This window comes from Sturnira hondurensis, unplaced genomic scaffold (genome assembly GCF_014824575.4).
Source record: "Sturnira hondurensis isolate 20B ecotype Veracruz unplaced genomic scaffold, ASM1482457v3 Scaffold0008640, whole genome shotgun sequence".
In the NCBI taxonomy this organism is placed as follows: Eukaryota; Metazoa; Chordata; class Mammalia; order Chiroptera; family Phyllostomidae; genus Sturnira; species Sturnira hondurensis.
The window spans coordinates 11,529,547-11,541,476 of NW_028081271.1; the positions used below are offsets into that span (position 1 = coordinate 11,529,547).

The 11,930-nt window shown below is 38.2% G+C and overlaps 1 protein-coding gene across 1 annotated transcript; it reads right to left on the bottom strand.

Moving 5' to 3' along the window:
• Positions 1–5,128: 5,128 nt before the first annotated feature.
• CUNH8orf48 (chromosome unknown C8orf48 homolog) lies at positions 5,129–8,718 on the bottom strand. The gene has a single exon (XM_037055278.1). It carries the CDS (start codon positions 8,576–8,578, stop codon positions 7,715–7,717), a length of 864 nt encoding a protein of 287 aa, XP_036911173.1. The 5' UTR covers positions 8,579–8,718; the 3' UTR covers positions 5,129–7,714.
• Positions 8,719–11,930: the final 3,212 nt, after the last annotated feature.

The window sequence follows — 11,930 nt, forward strand, 5'->3', positions numbered from 1 at the left end:
CCCAAAATATGAATCAAGATTACATAGTAAAGGCAAAATACAGGCCTCACTTTATCCACTTTGGAGTTTTAGGCATTAAGAATGACTACTTCACCTCTAAAAATACACAAAGCTGGGCTCTTGAATAAGTTGTTCAATGGGGCTTTTACCACCCTTCCCGATCAGGCTAACAGGCCTCATAGAGCACCACTGTGCCACACCTAAGCAAGTTACAATTTAATTAAATGAAACATGGCATACTTCCATCATCAGTCGAACATCAGGGATGAATTATAATATAATCTGATTCCATCTCTGATGGTCGGCAATCTAAAAATTCCAGGTCTAACCCTCTGTCCCGGGTTTAGGTTGGTTGGTAAGAAAACCAGATGCTCCCTCCTTTGGTATGGGCAAGAATTTCAAACCACGTGAGGAGGTCCAGCCTGCAGGTGGGAATCCTCACCTCATTCCCAAGTCCTCACCCCCTAGTTATAGGAAAAGCCAAGCCAGTGACTTTTCCTTTCTCTTGAGCCACGTGCAGATCGGCTGGAGAGCCTGCCCTGTCTCCCCAGAAGCCCTCATTCTGCGTGGGATGAACTTTTTCATACCCACTCAGGCATTGTGTGGGGCCATCAGTCTTGACATCCAAAGCAAATTTTCAGTGTGATGACCACAGTCTACTTTCTCCTAAACCTCAGTTTATACCTCAACAGTGGAATCATCAAAACTGGGCCTCAGGATCATTAGAGCCACCCTGAGAATTTTCACCGTACTCTGAGTTTACTACAAATTGGAATTTTTCTGAATTCTCTATTGTAAAAGATACTGTCAACTAAGAATAGATGTCAAGCTCTCTTTTCCTTTTCTGTTTCTTAAATTGACTATTTTGTATGTATTTTTCATCTGTCAGTTCCAGAAAAAACTTGAGGGAGAACCCATGCCCAAATAGAGCCATAATCCCCATTTCTTTGCGACCTGTTTAGCTGTGTTGCTGCAGAAACAACTAAATTTCTATATTAGGCTTCATCATGAATTAAACTAACATGTTTAAAACTGGAGGTATTCTCAGCTGGGTGTCCCCAACATTCCTAAACAGTGCTTCGATTGGAATTTGAATGACTCAAGATGTTCAGGACCAAACTTCTTTTCAAGGATTTCATTATTCTTGTGTTTGTTAAATGCATAGATTTGTTTCTTGGTGCAGAATTTTATTTTTTTGGCAAAAAATCTAAATGACAAAAAATACATGCATGTTTATATAATTTATGTATTATAGTTACATAAATTAAATATTCATATAATTCTGTACTAAGTTACCAGGTACATTTCTAGTGCATTGGAGAAACACGTGGTTTCTTAGCATCTGATCTGATGGGATTTCCTTTCCTTTCCAAATTTCCAGCTGTGCTGGAATCTCTTGGGTACAACTATAAAGATTTTGGAGAAAGAATATTCATTCCTTTTACATTTATTCAGAGGCAATAAAAATTATTTTCAAGCATCAAGAATGTTCACACCATTTCAAAATTGCAAAAAGTCATAAACTGTCTTTAAAATTAACAATTCAGATAAAAATTTTCCATGTAAAGTGTGGATTCCTGAGAAATATTTTCAGATTAATTCTTTAAAATGAATACTGTATTTTTTAAAGATTTTATTTATTTTAGAGGGGAAGGGAAGGACAGAGGGAAAGGATATCAATGTATGGTTGCCTCTTGTGCATCCCCAGCTGGGAACTGGCCTACAACCCAGGCATGTGCCCTGACTGGGAATCAAACTGTGATCCTTTGGTTCACAGGCCCATGCTTAATCCACTGAGCTACACCAGCCAGGGCCATGAATACTATATTAATCGGCTGCATACTTTCTGGAAATACGTCTTCTCAGAAAGCTTTCCACTAATTTCTACTGAGAGAAATTATGTACGTACATAAAAAAAAGGGAATCCAATCCATGGAGAGAGACAAAAATTACAGAAAACAACAGCACAAAAGAAAAAAAAAAACATTGACAGAAAAGAGNATTTCAAAATTGCAAAAAGTCATAAACTGTCTCTAAAATTAACAATTCAGATAAAAATTTTCCATGTAAAGTGTGGATTCCTGAGAAATATTTTCAGATTAATTATTTAAAATGAATACTGTATTTTTAAAAGATTTTATTTATTTTAGAGGGGAAGGGAAGGACAGAGGGAAAGAATATCAATGTATGGTTGCCTCTTGTGTATCCCCAGCTGGGAACTGGCCTACAACCCAGGCATGTGCCCTGACTGGGAATCAAACTGTGATCCTTTGGTTCACAGGCCCGTGCTTAATCCACTGAGCTACACCAGCCAGGGCCATGAATACTATATTAATCGGCTGCATACTTTCTGGAAATACGTCTTCTCAGAAAGCTTTCCACTAATTTCTACTGAGAGAAATTATGTACGTACATAAAAAAAAGGGAATCCAATCCATGGAGAGAGACAAAAATTACAGAAAACAACAGCACAAAAGAAAAAAAACATTGACAGAAAAGAGTATGCTACCAGATTGTTTTCTTCTTTTGGTGCAAAAGACATTAACTTTCATTGTTTGGATGCTCCTTTTTTCATCCATGAAACTCTTGTCAAGCACCATGTATGAGGCACTGTGCTAAGCAGTTGGATATGATGTGAGATAGAGTGTCTATCCTCCAGTTGCTCACAATCAAGTAAGAAAGAAAGCAGATTACTTGAGACACAAGTTTTAGTATGAATTTGTATTAGTGCCTGAGGAGCACACAGGCCATATAGTCTGTGTGCTCCTCACAGTCGCTGTGTAAGGGTTATGGGAGGAGTGTGAAGTTCGGTAAGGTTTTAGGCTGGGCAAACCACAGGATCATTCATCTGGTCAAAACAAAACAAAAATTAAAAAACCTTTTACAAAATCCAACACCCTTTTATTATGAAAACATTCAATAAACTAAGAGCAGAAGGGAACTCTCTTAACATAGAAAAGGCCATATATGAAAACCCACAGTTAACATCGTACTCAATGGTGAAAGACTGAAAATTCTTCCCCTTACGTCAGGAATGTGATAAGCACGGCTCCCTTTAGAACTTCTATTGATTATGGTACTGGAAGTGAGAGCCAGGGTGATTGGGCAGGGAGTGGGGGGGGGGGGAATTAAAAAAAGAAAAGTAAAATTACATGTGTGCAGATGACATAATCTTGTAGCTAATAAATCCTAATGATCCATTTTAAAAAACTGTTAGGACAAACAAAGTCAGAAGTTTCAGGATACAAAATTAACATGCAAAAATCAGTTGTATTTCTATGTACTAAGCAGTGAACATCAAAAAAGAAACTGGATTTGGGGAAATCTATATGCAATAGCAGTCAAGGTAACAAGTTATTAATAAATTCAACAAAAGAAGCACACAATGTATACACTGCAAAATACAAACTCTTGTTGAAAGATATTAAAGAACACCTAAGTAAATGAAAAGATTCATTTGCCCCTTGTGCATGGACTGGAAGACTGAATATTGTTAAGTTGACAACACTAAGCAAAGCAATATACAGATTCAATGCAACTGCTGTCAGAATTACAAAGGCATCTTTCCAGAAATAGAAAAATCCATCCTAATATTCATATGCAATCTCAAGGGATCTTGAATAGCCATAACAATCTTGAAATAAAAGAACCAAATGAATACGAGTATTTAACACTTACTGATTTCAAAACTAACTACAAAGCACAGTCATCAGAACAGTGTGGTACCGACACAGGATGGGGATAGAGATCGGGGAAACAGAATAAACCTTCACATTTGTGATGAACTGCTTTTCCACCAGGGGTAGATCAAGATCATTCAATTTCTTCAAAAATGGTGCTAGAAAAACTGGATATCTACGTGCAAAATAATGAAGACTTACCTCACACCGTAATCAAAATATTAACTCATAGTAGATTACAGATCTGAACATAAGGTCTAAGACTATGGAACACTTAAAAAGAAATATAGGGACAAATCTACCTTAGATTTGGTAATAGTTCTTAAATATAACAACCAAAGCATTGACAACAAAAGAAAAAGTAGACAATTCTGACTTCATTAAAATTAGCATCTGTGTACTAAAGGACACTATGAAGAGACCGAAAAGGCAACCCACAGAATGGGAGAAAATATTTGCAACTCCTATATCTGATAAGGGCTTCATATTCAGAATATATAAAGAACTCCTATAGCTCAATAAAGTACACAAACAGCCCAATTTTAAAAATGGCTAAAGGACTTAAATAAACATCTCTCCAGAGAAGATAAACAAATGGCCAAAATGAACAAAAAAAGATGCTCAGCGTCACTCGTCATTTGGAAAATGTGAGTCAAAAGCAAAATGGGACAGCACTTTACTCCTACTAGGATGGTTATGCTTTCTCAAAAATGGAAAATTGGCAAGGATGAGAGGAAACAAACCCTTGCACATCTCTGCAAATGTGAAACGCTATAGCTGCTGAGGAAAGAATTTTAATGTTATGTTTAGGGTTAAACATAAAATTACCATGTGATCCAGCAATTCTACTCCTAGGTAGAAACCCCCAGCAATTAAAAACAGGTGCTCAGATACTTGTCTGCTAATGTTCATAGCAGCACTGTTCACGATAACCAAAAAGGGAAAACAAAGCACCCATCACAAATCAACGAATAATGTTAATACATACAAAAAATATTATTCACCCACAAAGAGGATGACACTCTGATACATGGTACAACATGAATAAATTTTGAAAACAGTATGCAATAAAATAAGCAAGACATGAAGAACAAATATTATGATTCCACTTACAAGAATATCTAAACTAAGCAAATAAATAAAGACAAACAGTACACTTGAGATTGCTAAGATCTGGGAAGGAGACGAGAATGGGGAATTATTGCTTAATGAATGAGTTAAGAAATTCATTATTGCTTAATGAGTTTCTCTTTGGGGTAATGAAAAGTTTTGGAAATAGTAGTAACAGTTGCACAACATAGTAAATGTAATTTATATCACTGAATAGTACAATTCACAGTACTATTCAATAGCACTGAATAGTAGCAATGATTAAAATGGCAAATTTTATTTTATATATGTATATATATTTATGTATTATGTATAGTTCATCACATATGTATTTTTTATCACAAGGAAAAAAACAGCAAAACAAAAAGGTACCAAAGAGAGTACATAGTAAATTATCTTTAGTGTTTGTATTTGTATAAAGAAACACTGGAAAAATACATGAGAAACTAATATAAGTGGCCTCTTATGAGCTACATGCATATTTAGCCATATACACTAACTTGGTTGTACTAGTTACAACACAGAAATATTCCGTCCTGGTTGGTTGGTAAGTAGCCACTCCCCCGTTCCCCAAATTGCCTCTGTCTCCGCTGTTACCCCAGGATACCTGACTCCCCCATGATCTAGCAAATGTTAACCCTGGCGGGGGAGGGGTGCGGCGGGTCAGCTAGAATGAAGTCGGTTAGAAACAGAGTGGAAGGGCAGCTTTGCACACTAAGTCTGTACTCTCCTTTTGATTTTTGAGCCATGTAAATACATTACTTATTTTATAGTAACACTTAAAACTAAATAAGGAAGAGGAGGGAGAGCAGGAGGGTGGAGCATGAGGAGGGGGAAAAGAGAAGCCCACCAGCTGGAAAAGGCAGTTGGGAGAATCTTAGCAGAACAAATGTGTACTTGTAAACCATAATGAGCTGAGGGAATGGCAAGTCTTGTAGAAAAGCTTAAATATAGAGAAATGGGGAGAATAGAAGATGAGATTATACAGGTAGATTGGGGCCTTAATATGTGGCCTTGATCAATTTCAACTATTCTGATGACATTGATTAATCATTTAGTTTTTCAGGCAAGAGAATTAATTGAACAGATGTGTGTATTAGGAAGATAATGCTGAGAAGTATATGGAGAAGCACTGAGTGGGATGCTGAAGGAGGTGGCAATGAGCTGGAAATAAGAAGTTGTGGTCAGGAGATACTGAAGAAGAAAGATCTAATGGTCTTGCCAAAAAATAGCGTGAGTTTGAGTTAAAGAGAGGAAAACAAAAGATGACTCTGTGATTTCTAGCTTAGTTAACCACATGGGTGGATTACGACCTTTAATGGGGGGATTCTAAATGGGAAATTATTCAGACTTTTGATTATGTGAAATGTGACTATATTGAGATGCCAAAGATAGTGTGACATGTGTATTTCAAATAGAAAGTTTCTATGCAAATGGTAATGATTTGGTTTCCATTTTATTTAAGAATGACTTAAATGCAATAAATGTAGAAGAGAAAGAATATCTTTATACATAAATGAATATCTAAAATCAAAGAGTGGCATTGGAATATGTTATAAATATAATTTTATATGTATTTATATACTTTTTTTCAACTATGATAGCTTACAAGTTAGACATGTAGAAAAATGACCTCTAGGTTTTGTCACAAATTATAGGATTTACATTTTTTATGAAAAATAAATATAATTTCTCAGAATGCTAGTTAATATTTTCCCCAATAAATATATTTTCAAAAGACCATGGTATTTTCAAGGGATGACACTGTTTCATCAGAATGAAAATCAGGATGGGCAAGAGAAGTTTCATAAACTCTTTGACCAAAATCGTTTTTTAGATAATTTATTGGAGCATTCTTCCCTCAATTATACATATACCTCCAGCTTCCTCCCTCTCTTCTCCCACAGCTGAACTTCAAGACCCTTAAAGTTCACACCCTTCATTTCCTTACATTTATTCCTCAGCACACTTTGCCTGTCTGGCCAATTTCTGTAAGTGAAGCGCCTGTTGCTAAGGTGACGAGAGCCCAACACATGACTACATCCTCCCACATGAACTCTCTGTTGCATCTGCGTGCTCATAAAATCCCTCCTTCTTGAAATATTCTCTTTCTTTGCTCTCTGTGGCACTACACGTTCCTGGCTTTATCATTTCATGACCATTTCTTCTAACTCTCTGCTGGCTTGTTCTCCTCTGTCCAGCCATTAATTGTGGAATTTCTCAGGGGCTGGCCATATATTTCGTTCACTTCTCCCCCTACCCTCTTCCAGAACAGCTTCCCACATCTGTGCCTTCAATTTCCAACTACGCGCCAATGATCTGTGGCCCTTTCCCCTTATTTCAAATCTGCAGACTATGAGCACAAATAATCAAAACTTTCTCAACCTCTCAAAGTGGATGCCTCCAAAATACCTCAAAACAATCATGTCCAAATAATCACTCTTCATCAGTCTTATCAAACATGACCTTTTCCAATATTTCTCTATGTAATTTAGTGAAATTTATTATTTATTCAAGTACAGAAGTCAGAAACTTAGTTACATTCTCAATATTTACCTTTCATTAAATACCCATATCCATTTCTTCACCAAGACTGTCAATTATTACCTCCTTAAGTATCTCTTACATTTCTGTGTTTCTATCTGTACGCTCAAAACCCTAGTCCAAACCACCAGGACCTCCCTGAAAATAGGCTGGTTTGAAAGTTTTTAGTCCTCAAATCTAGGAAAGAAGCATAATAAAGTTTTAAGTTAGTTTCCAAAGAGCCTGTAGAAATGATAATTACTCAGGTACACAAGAGAAACATCTATCCACATTACACATTATCATGAATAAACTGCACCTCCTGTTTGGTTAGAATAAGAGGTTTGGGAAGTGATAGAGCAAAAAGCACTATTAGAATGCTAAGCACTGTTTCCATTCTGTTACATCTTCTGCTCTGTATCTGACCTTTCAAACCCAGAGCATCTCTTCTGACTTTTCTCCTTCAGTGTTTTCCAGATCATTCTGGGGTCATCTGAAAGCCTGGGAAGGCCCTGGTGTGCTTCTCCAATATGGGTAAGAACGTCTCTGGTATGAAGATGTTCGTCTACTCTCTCTTGGAGTAGAAGTGACTCCAGTAAAGTCTTCTTTCGTTTCAGGAAGGCAGATTGAGCGAGCTCTGCTCTTTTTCTGTTACAGTGCGGACACCTAGAAGAGATGTGTTGCTTAGCTGAGGCCACCTGCTTGAGTGTTGCCATCAAGTTTTTTAAACAGATTCTGTTCATAAGCTCATGAGGGATGGTACAGTTTAAGGCACCCGTGTCTAAAGCCTCTGCATCCCATCTCTGCGGCAGCTTTTTACGTCTGCTGCTCTTTCCCTCCTTAGAGGTTGTTCTGTGGTGGATCAGGTTTACCTTACTGGTGCAGAAAGACTGCAGGGCATTCAACTGTTCAGCAGATACCTGAGAGATTTCTGTTTGAAGTCTAGTGTCTGGTTGGTACTGTCCCGAATTAGTTTCTTTGCCCTTGAGGTAGTTGATCCTTTTCCAACTAAACCTCCTTTCTGAAAGTTCAGATGGTTTATCTTCATATCCCAAGCATGTGGTTGACTTTCCACTCTGAGGCCTGCTCCCAGAGTCCTGGGACCGGGGCTGCAGTCCTCCGGAGGAACTGAATGAACCAGGACTCTGTACCTCATCAGTGAAGGACGGGCTGGTCTCATTGGAAAGTTCGGCCGTAGAGCTGATGTCCGTTTGGGCCAATTCACCTTGCTCCTCTGAATCCTCAGCTTCTAGGCGGGTGGCCATCCCGTTGCAACAGGCAGGGCTCCCCGCCTGCTTTACCTTGGTGGAGACTGACTCAGGAAACAGTCAGGCCTGAGACAGCACGGAACAGGACCCTCCGGGTGCTGGCAGCTCTGTCGGGGTCCTCTTCCTGGTGGCGCCTTTCCGCTGCCCTGGCAACGCAGAACGATCATGCGCACTAGGTTGCAGCACTGAGCTCCTCCCATTCCCCCGCCCCAGCAGCCCAGACTCCGCCTGCACAGTTCGAGACCGAGTTGCAGGTTACCCTTTCGGTTCGCTGTGCGGCCGCTCTTGGCAGTGCTTTTTTTAAGTACAATATGCAGGGATACTTGAGGAAAGTTGCAAACTCCCTTTCCTCAGGGGTCAAACAAGAGTACGTGTGCGAAGCCAACAGGGATAGGCAGCCTCTGACAAAGCCGAGAAAATATGACCTACCTAAATGATTCATTTTTTTCAAAAAAGCAAAAAAACAAACAAAAAACCCTGTGCTGACCAGAAAGCGCAAGCAGAAACATGGAAACCTGTCTGCCCATCATTACAGCCAGGAGATAACCCATTTGAAGACCGTCTTACTATAAAAATCAAAATACTGAACCAGTCCTATAAAACGTGTGCACAACAGGCTCCTTCCTACCTTTTTCTCCAGCCTCATCCGGAGACTCTGCAGTGTTCCCAAATCACAGTTCGAGCAGGGCTGTTAGGTTCAGGTAGGGCTCCTCGGAATGGCACATCAGAAGCCCTTTCGCCTGCTTATATGACTGATTACTGCTGCTCCTTAAAGTCCCTGTTCCTGGGACATAGTCACCCCAGCTCCCAAACACTTGACAACCTTCCTTTCACAGCTTGCAACTATGTGTTCCAGTAGATCAAATCACGCCAGTAGATTAAAAAAAATCCCTGAGCGCAGAAACCTTGCTAGTGTGCCCTCACCCCCACCCCCTTTCAGCAGGTGCATTCACACGGGAGCTGTTCAGAAATTCTCTGTTGAGTCAATGGGATGAGTGACTGTAGAAACAGAAATAAGCATTACCTCTCAAAGTCCAGTGGGTTTGGGGGGATAAGGAGTAACAGCTCAAAGAACTTCAATCTATTCTTCCTCTGAACCCCCCAAATTCAGCTATTACTCTTTGTGCAACAGCCTTTTGAAAAACACAGTAGAGCTTTACAAACCACTATTCTCAAAAATTATGAAATGTTATCTGTGGAGACTGACCTTTTCTAGGTCTCAGTGATTATCTGAGTCTACAACTTAGTTTATGTTAGATATCATTTCAGAATTTCAAGAGAATGGGCTTCCTCGCTCAGTTCCTTCTGTGTGTATGTGTGTTTGTGAATATCTGTGGTGTTGTTATTCAAGTCTAGCCAGATATAGTTAATGCTATTCCCAAAATGTTCACTTTGACAAAGAGTCAAAAGTCTGTAATGTTTACAAAACATCTCTCAAATATAAGCCATATTCATAATGAAGAAGAAAACATTACAACTTCATTTATTCAAACCAAATTATATACCATAATAAAATGTTGGTCTTTAAAAAGAGGTAGCAAATAATTTGTAGACAGTTCCAAGTAATTTCGAAGGCTCAAAAAATTTTCTCTTAATTTTTATTTTAAAACCTTCCTGCCCTGACTGCTGTGGCTCAGTGGCTTGAGCTCCAGCCTTTGAACCAGAGGGTCTCTGGCCCAATTCTCAGTCAGGGCGCATGCTTGGATTGTGGGACGGGCCAGTGGGGAGCATGCAAGAGGCAACCACACATTGATGTTTATTTCCCATTCTTTCTCCCCCTCTCTGAAAATAAATGAAAACTTAAAAAACAACAACAAACTTCCTCATTCCCTGAATATTGACACATAAATCATTGTAATCCATGTTATTCTCAAAAACACTGAGCAAGAGAGCTATACTTTAGTAAAGTATATTCACATTTTCTAATATCCTAAATAGTTCTAAGAATAACTTTGTCCCAGAAGCAGGTAAGTTTGGGGGAATATCCTGTAATTACCCAATTTCTTTGCAGTAACTACCATGACCCAGTAAACTGTTTAACAGTCCAACAGGAATTTTCTAAGCAAGTAAAATAGTTCACAATACTATCATCAAATAAGAGTCACAGAGACAGAGGTCAAAGTCTGATTTTAAACATACACTATTACTCTTTGTATAAACTGCACACTCTTTACTTTAATCTCTAAGTCCATCACAGAATAAATTTAAAGGCTATTCTACTTAAAATCTACACTACTCTTTTCTCTTTTCTATATATACAATAAAAGTAATATGTGCCTCCTTTATTCTAGATGAGAATTGTCAGTGATGTACAGGTGAAAAGAAAATTCCAACCATTACTGGTTGGAATAACTACTAGCAAGAAATTGCTAAAAGTTATTGCGTAAAAGTATTCTATACTTTTAAGAGAGATTGTTAAGAGAGATTATTGAGAGGTCTGTGAACAAGTATAATGTCTTGCACTATTTTTTAAATTAGATGTTTCAAGTGAAAGAAAAAACAAGAGTACATAAAGGGAAAAGGTAATAGAGAGTTGCAACTTTTATATTTTATCTAAAGTCTTTTTATACGACACCAATGGATACAAATCACTCCAACTTGCTAAATGGAAAGGAGATTTAATCGATATTTTCAGAAAAAAAAATATAGTATGATGTTTTAGACCTTGTATTTGTATTGTTTTTTTTAGTAAGAGACCAAGGGATTGACAGAGAGGAGATATTTATAGCTTTCTCAGGAAATTCATAGCAATATTTCAGCATCTCATTATGTTTTAGAATTACTCTTTATTTGGTGAATATCTATGCATCTTGGTGGAGTCATTATTTGTTGCAAAACTAAAATTAATTATCTAAAATTAAAACCAAATATTTCAATCAATCCTCAAACACACAAAGAAAATGCTGTCTATTTATTTCTTGTTATAAATGTAATCCTCTTTACAAGGTCTCCCCCATTTTAGTAGCTATGGAAAACCATTAACTTGATAATTAGTGATATCCCAGACATTCTCATGTAAGTCAGTCACCTTTTAGTCAATATTCAGTCAATGCTAAATTCAACTCCCTAAGGAACTATTTCTTTTTTCCCCAAGATGGTGCCTACTTTATTATTCTTGGAACATTTGGTGTTTGAGGTCCTAACTTTGCGCTTACCCCTTGGCTGGTCTTCACCACATAGTTCAGGTGGTTGTTGAGTTTGAGCTGTTTTCCACTAAGGCATGATTAGTCAGGTTGTTTCCAGGGTCCTGACAAAGTCCAAGGCTAGTGGAACTTCTCCAAACCTCTCCTGGCTATCTTGACACCCACTTGCCAAAAGTACTCACCGGTACTTTGACTCCTTCCTGGAG

What these genes read in the sequence shown, in the direction of transcription:
- CUNH8orf48 (XM_037055278.1), bottom strand. Translation starts at nt 8,578, where the DNA reads ATGGCCACCCGCCTAGAAGCTGAGGATTCAGAGGAGCAAGGTGAATTG.